Genomic DNA, 7,795 nt, shown 5'->3' on the forward strand with positions numbered 1-7,795 from the left:
TTCATTTAAATTTGTAGAATAGTGTCTTTCTTGTTGTTGGTCATTAGTGGAAGTGAGATAAGTAAGTTGTAGTGTTTCTTGAGAATCAAGACCACATAATCTTGTTGTTTCCTTGGTACTAATTCTAGTTGCAATGGCTCCATAATACATTTATTTTGTAGACCAAGAGGGCCTTTTCCATCATATCCCATCTTTTGAAGAAACTTGAAGCTTTTTCCATAGTTCTCAACCAGTATTGTGATGTGGTCCTGATTAAGCTCTTCTTCTAGTTCCTTATAAAGAATTTTTTAGATGTCTTTTTCTCCAATTTCACCCCATTTCTTGAAGGTGGCGGGGTCCCATTTTATGATGATTGTTTATATTTTCTTTGAAGGATATAATCTACCATATTTCTTGGGAGATTCCATTAATTATCTTAGGTAAATGGTTTGATTCAAATTGTATTCGTCAATGCCTTTGTCCTTGAATTTCTCTTTAAGCTCTACTTGCTTTGATGTGGAGGATTTTAAAGATGTTGGATCAATGTATGCTTGATGAACTTATTAGGCACTGAGAGAGGGGGTGAATTAGTGCAAGAAAAAATAATATGAATATGATTACCACCTTTAACAACATAAAACATAATAAGCATAAAATAAATATCATCACATAAGCTAATGCCCAATAAAATAAATTCCACATAACACAAGAGATTTATATGTGAAAAACCTAAAAGGGAAAAACCATGGTGGGAGTTGGTACCCACAAGATTCACTATCCATAGAATAAAAATCTTGACTAGGTAAGGTCTTGCAACTATGCCCTACTAGGAGTAGACCTAGTTAAGAGTCACCTAGTTAAGGGATTTCAATGATAAGCTCTATTAAGAGTTATGACTTGTTAGGATCAACCTTGTATTCAAGGATTTTAGACTTTGATATAGAGCTACCCTATTAGGGGATTTACAGATTTAAGGCCTATTAGGATCTACCCGGTTAGGGGATTTTACTGCTACAAACTATTAGGAAAACAATAGTCAAAATATCTTCATATAACACATTATGTGTCTAATAAGATCCGCTTCAGATCCTTAAAATTTCAACACTTCATTGCAGAGCTTCCCTAATTACCACACTCACATTCACAATATTAGCTAATGATTTCTCTCTTTACACACACCGACTTCATACCTCCTCACACTTTTTATAAATATTCACTTTAGTCAACTACAACCTTGGAACAATTTCCTAGGTTTAATGAATTCTATAAAAAATTACATTGCATGCTTTACTTGTGTCGGCCAAGGACATAAGATATCAAAACCTATAGCGGTTTATTGATTTAAGTGAGTTTATCACTCTTGGTTAAGTGTTCTTCCAATTTGTTTTCTCTATACATGAAATCTCGCTCATCTGGTTGAATCTACCAATGCGGTTCTGAACATAGCTTCAAATACCTGTCTCAAACACTTCTTTGAAATCGCATCATCCAACTCTTCAAGAATCGCCTATACCAGTTTCTTGAATGCAACTCTGTTCATTGTTTATCTGTTGAAGTCCTAATTACAGATTCTCTATCAAACTATCTTTTGTACCGATTAAAACTTACCAGTTGGCTTCCAAGACTTGGGTGACTATAAAAACATTTTTGACGTCAATGACAACACAAAAACTTAGTCATCAATCTCTTGATCACATTCACCGATCAACTATTTACTGGTTGCATATCAACAACAATGTTTACCTGTTCAGTGAAATGCCGACTTTCTCCCCCTTTGGCATTGATGGCAACACTTAGGAAAAATTTTGTCAACTAAGTGTGTGAAACAAAAATTGACTTTAGACATATACTCCCCCTTAGAAATTGCATACTATTACAAAGATTTCAAACAATTATAAGACTCATACTATTACACTACTTATCCCCCTTTACATTTTCATATAAAATTTTGATGGACTCTACAACTATGACTCCCCCTTTGACAACAATGCCAAACAAAGAAGTAATACATGAGAGATAAATACATGTAACATCAAGATTTGCATCAAAATTGCATAGCATATATAGAAATAAGGGTCATAATGTCTTTACAATGCAATATTTGAAAAATCATCACTATAATGAGACTTCAACTGTTAAGATCATTATGCCATGTCTCCAAAATGTTTCTGGTAATCTCCACATGAGTCTTTGTCTATCCAGCAAGATCCTCCATTGCATCAATTGTGCTCATCTTCGGTGTTGCAAGGATAGCTTCAGTTTCCTTGTAATCTCTCTGGAATATTTCCACCTTGGGTATCACTTAAGTTTGTAATTCTTGCAGTGACCTTGTCCTTTTGACCTGTTCATGCTCATATACTTTTAGCTTATGCTGAAGTTCAACAATAGGTCATCCAAAACTAATTGTAGATTCATTAAGAGGCTTAAATGACTCACTAAGAACCTCAAGTTCCTTCTCTTCTTCCTCCTTTTTCTTCTTTAAATCAACACAAAATAGCGAAAACTTAGAAACAGTAGAGAGGATATTACCTCTGATTTCAAGGGCCTCCTTTAAGTAATCCTTGTTGACAATAAGAGCAACTTTCCCTTTATCAATTTCACTCATCAATTTCTCTGATCTCTTCTTCATGTATTCTTTCTCAACACTAGCATAGGCTGCATCCTCAAATGATTTAATCTTCTCTTCGGCATCAACTACCAATTGACCAAGCTTATCAAAATGAGTGGAAAAGTTATCAGTATCAGTCCGATAGGATACTTAACAAAATCTCAACTACACTTCTTATTGTCTCTGCCTCCTTCTGCTACTCCTTTATCCTCTTCTTTTGTGCTCGAGATTGCATGACTGTGGAAATATTCATCAACTCAATAGCACTCAAATAATCCATTTCTAGGGGTCCTTGGATGCTTAATGCATCATCATCTTCTTCATCAATGATCTTCTTTTTGGAATCAAGTGACAGTGGTGTGACCTTAGGCTTTGTATCCTTTGTTTTCTTCTCCTCTTCACATTTCTTCTCCTCTATTTTTTCCTCTACTTTCTCCTCATGTTTCTCCTATTCCTTCTCCTTATTATTATCTTTCTCCTTGACTTCCTCACTGGCCTTTACCAATGGCGGTTGTGTATCAACAGTCTGATTATGTATCGGTGGCTCCTCATCCTTCTTTTCTTCTCCATCTTTCTTTTCTTCCTATTCCTATTTCTGCTCATGTTATTCAGACATTTGAACATAAACATCATATACATCTATATTATCAGCAGTATTATCAACATTATCACTGGTGCCATCATTAGTGAAGACAAATGTTTGATTTTGTACATTAACCATTTGATCATCTACTAGTTGTTCTCCCATCACTATATCATCTAGTTCAAGATCAGTTGTTTCAACTTTCTCTGGTTCATCTTCCTCATCTCTTTCCTCTTCAATAGGAATCAACCCCAATGACTTCCTTATTGAAATTTTGCTCTTTGTGGACTGATTGGGTTTCTCCAATAAGTATTCTAGTCAATCTTTTCTTTGATCTGAAGGAAGATCTTGCATTTAACAAAAAATCATCTAGTTCCTCCTTGGTTGCCTCCGGTTGAAGATTCTTAAGTATATATTAAACAAATTCTCTATCTTATTTCATAGTAGCTTGTCATCTAGCATTAATATTGTTGTATAGAGAATTGGGAATCTGCCCTTGGAGCTCAATAAGGGCCTTGCTATATTTGTTCATCATGTAAACAACTACATCCTCTATCTTCCTTTGTTCATCTTCATTAAACATTTCATAGGGTTTCTTTACCCCTTTCAATAAACCATACTCTTTAATGTTTATAATTAAATTTTCAAGAGGTGAAAGTTCTATTACCAGTTTCTTTGAAGATTTCCCAGTTGATTTACTAGCAACCTTAGGATTTTTGACACTAGACCTTAGGGCTTTCTTTTCTTCCTCAGATTCAGTTGTTTCTTCATCATCAACTACCAGTTTTTGTACTTGTTGCTTCTTTTTTTACCTGTTATAAACTATGCAGCAGGTGGATTAACAATGTTTCCTTTTCTCCAGAACTGAATCTTTGAAGGTTTCTCCTTCTTTAGTTCTGTCGGTTTCTCTTTCCTTGTTGATCCTTGTTTCTCCTTCTTAACAGCTCCTGATTTTTCTTTCTTTGCAGCTTTCTCTTTACCAGCTCTTGTCTCCATACCGGTGGAGGTACCAATGGGTACACTTGATATTCCATCATGTTGAGAAGCATGTTTTCCTATCACTTCAACAATCTATTCCTTTGTGAATTCCTCTTTCTTAGCAAAGGCTTCCACTTCCTTTCTAATTTTCTTCACAATAATCAGTTTTTGAAGTTTAGAATGCACTTGTAAGGATTTTTCTTTGTAAGTGCCAAACCTTTCTACTGTTTTATCAACTGGTTAGCCAAGCAAATGATCAGCATATGCAATCAGAGGACCTTTTTCTACTTCTTACCCCATCGGCATAGCCCATGTAGTTTGGGGCTCTACAGCTTCCATCATGCAAGTGTTAGTATCAACCATAAAACATATAGTGTTCTCATACTAGCTTACAACTTCTTCCAGTATCCTTTCCCTTGCATGCATTTTCTTTTGAAAATATTTAAAATATCCCTATGCAATCTTATCAAAAGAACTACCAAGCATGCTATTCTTTATTTGCATAAATGCAGGTGTGCCTTCAATCCATTGAATATGACCAATACCATGGAAACAATTCTAAAAATAAAAGAATAGACCAATAATCAATTGCCCAAATTTGAACTTTAACCTCTTGGCCTTCTTGATGACTTCCAGGCTCAGCATAAGTTGACTTTTTAATGCCTCTGACAATTCATAGTCAACATCCTCTTTTATCATCTAATAGGCAGTGTGAATAGCAACAACAGGGATGTTATTCATCCTACTAGAGTAGTAGATCCGATAATCAATAACCATGGAAGCATATTTTACTACCAAATCATTGATGTTGTTTACACTCATTGCTCTGCCATCCCATTTAGATCCTATTAAATTTTCTACATCATTCTTACGAATGGTTCAGAGAATAGGGACCTCATCGGTGGCACAAAATCTGGTGATTGCGTCAATGACTTCCATAGAAATCTTATGTCATTGATCGAGCCACATGAACTGATCATATATCCTTCTATGCACAAATCTCACAAGTTCATCATCAAAATCATCAATGGTATTCAATGCATGATGAAACCCTTTATCGGTAACTTTCTTGAACTATTCTTTCAATCTACCATTCTTATCACAAAATGGTCTAAATTGATCAAAAATAGTAGCCATACCCATATCTTCCAATTTGCAATGATAAAATGACCTAACATCTTCAACATGAAAGACACCATAGGGAACTCCGAATAAGGCTCTGGCGGGATCAATTTCCTCAAATTTAAATAGTTGCCTTTTAAATTCAGGTTGTGGCCTATCGATAACATTGACAAGATGTGGTGTGTCCATTTTTTAGGGATTTAAACTTCAAAAATAGATAACAAGATTCTTGGATTAATACCTTTTATCGCTTCCACACCTAGAGTTCCAACCACCGGCTAAGCTTTCTCACACCGATTATCGATTCGCAGATCACTTTCAATCTCCTTAAATCTCTGTCAACAGGTTAGATGCTTATACCACAAGCTCTTCTCTACTCTATTCACTCTCCAAATGCTCATAAGAATTCAATGTGACAAATAACATTCAAAAAGTTCCTTTTATTTTCCCATTATCTACTGCATTAAATGCTATTAGAATATCATTTAATAAAATAATACATACTACCAATTGCCAAAGATACATCATTCATCCCAGTTATCATCCAAAAATACTTCATAACATCAAAAAAGTAACAAAATATATAGATCAAAATTATTGCACTTCATCCAAGGGTTCATCTAAAGATCTGACAATAATCTCTCCCCAAGTTGTTTAAACAACTTAGTTTATTGATGAAGGATTCTCCACACTAGGTGAAGAATTATACTTAGATGGTTTATCACCACTCTTCTTCTTTCAGATTATATTCATCTCAACTCTGATTTCCTCAACATTAACTTTCTTCTTCCCTTTTCGGTCAGTAGATAGATTTACTAGTTGGTTCTTCTTTACTTTGCAAAACTTAGCAATGTGTCTGAATTGATGACAATGATAATAAGCCATACCAGATGCTCTCCAAGGTCCTGCATTGCCTCTACCAGTCCTTTATCTACAGTTAATAGCCACATGTCCATAATTGTTATAGATTGTGCAAACCACAATCATTCTTTTATCCATCTCATAGGGGCTAGACTGGTTAGTATAGGGTCTCAGTAAAGTAGGATTTCTCCGGTCATTAAAATTCCTTCTCCAATCACCACCAGATCTTTAATTAATACGAGGTGTTGGATTATTTTCTCCATGCCTGCATTCAATAGATCTATGTCCATACATTTTACATGTGTAAAAATATCCATTTAAGTTTCTAGGAACATATCTTGTATTAGGTCTATAACCAGTATTAGAATCAGATCTACTTCTGCAAACATTAGCACTATGTCCCCGTTTATGACAATTGAAACAAATAGCGTTATATGATTTCTTACCAGTGGGTTTATGAATCTCAGGAGTAGGTTTACCTTCATTGATGTTGTCCTTAGTATTGGAAGACTCACCTTTCTCAAATGTTGTATAACCCAATCCAGTTGTGTTACCATTTATTCTCTGAGATTAGATCTACTCATCAAGCATGGTAGAAATTTTGTTAAACTTTACAAGCTATTCATTAGCAACAATAAGTTCTTTTGTAAGATCTTCATTCTACTTCATAAGAGTCTCTCTAAGAGATATTGCCATATCAAGATCTGCCTTTATTTCTTCTTTTTCTTCTTTTTCCTCATGCCAATGTGCATACAAGCTATCGCTTTCCTGATTTAACTTAAAGATCTCATGCTCTTTCTCTTTGATCTTGTCTTTTGCAATCCTTCTTGCCTCAAGTTCTTGACTCATTCGGATTGTAAGGGCTTCAAGCTCTCTTCTTAATTTAACTTTCTCATGATTCAATTTCTCCACTTCATCAACCAATGCATCTATGTTTTCTTTACCAGAAGAGTTTCTTTAAAAAACCTCCAATAATTGTTTAGTTAGTTCTTTTCTCCTAGCTTGTGAAGCTTTATACTTGCCTCTGAATGCTTCTAGGGCTTCCTTAGTTTCTGCAAGTCTTTTAGCCATCTCTCTATAGCTCAATCCTTCCCTCATGTTTTCCTTAGGGATCCCTTCCAAGAGATTAAGCCTCAAGGAAGTTATGCTCGGATACCAATTGACAAACTTATAAGGCACTAAGGGGGGGGTTGAATCAGTGCAAGCAAAACTAATATGAATATGATTACCACCTTCAACAACTTAAAACATAATAAACATAAAAATATTATCACCACATTATTTAATGCCCAATAAAAAAAATTCCACATAACACAAGAGACTTATACGTCTAAAACCCAAAAGGGAAAAACCACGATGGGATTTGGTACCCACAAGATTCCCTATTTGTAGAACATTTACAACTATGCCTTGTTAGGAGCAGACCCAGTTAAGAGTCACCCGGTTAAGGGATTTCAATGATAAGCCTTATTAGGAGCTATGAACTGTTAGGATAAAATGACATAAGAAATCAAAACGTGTACCGGTTTACCGATTTAAGTGATTTTATCACTACCAGTTAAGTGTTCTTCCAATTTGTCTGCTTTGTACATCAAATCTCGCTCATCCAATTGAATCTACCAATTTCATTGTGAACATAGCTTCAAATACTTGTCTCCAATACT

At 35.0% G+C, this 7,795-nt stretch overlaps 1 protein-coding gene across 1 annotated transcript; it reads right to left on the minus strand.

The window, feature by feature from the left end:
* Positions 1-2,234: 2,234 nt before the first annotated feature.
* On the minus strand, positions 2,235-4,166 carry LOC131036489 (uncharacterized). Its single transcript, XM_059220963.1, has 4 exons — positions 3,994-4,166; positions 2,757-2,824; positions 2,509-2,673; positions 2,235-2,320 (listed from the first exon to the last, which is right to left on the minus strand). Exons 1-4 carry the CDS (start codon positions 4,164-4,166, stop codon positions 2,235-2,237), a joined length of 492 nt encoding a protein of 163 aa, XP_059076946.1.
* Between the last annotated feature and the right edge of the window lie 3,629 nt (positions 4,167-7,795).

This window comes from Cryptomeria japonica, chromosome 5 (genome assembly GCF_030272615.1).
Source record: "Cryptomeria japonica chromosome 5, Sugi_1.0, whole genome shotgun sequence".
Classification (NCBI taxonomy): domain Eukaryota; kingdom Viridiplantae; phylum Streptophyta; class Pinopsida; order Cupressales; family Cupressaceae; genus Cryptomeria; species Cryptomeria japonica.

What these genes read in the sequence shown, in the direction of transcription:
- LOC131036489 (XM_059220963.1), bottom strand. Translation starts at nt 4,166, where the DNA reads ATGGAGACAAGAGCTGGTAAAGAGAAAGCTGCAAAGAAAGAAAAATCA. An exon ending in GTTAATCCACCTGCTGCATA is followed by an intron (nt 2,825 to 3,993) that starts GTTTATAACAGG and finishes ATATTTCCACAG; the next exon opens with TCATGCAATCTCGAGCACAA. An exon ending in GGAGGCCCTTGAAATCAGAG is followed by an intron (nt 2,321 to 2,508) that starts GTAATATCCTCT and finishes GAGCATGAACAG; the next exon opens with GTCAAAAGGACAAGGTCACT.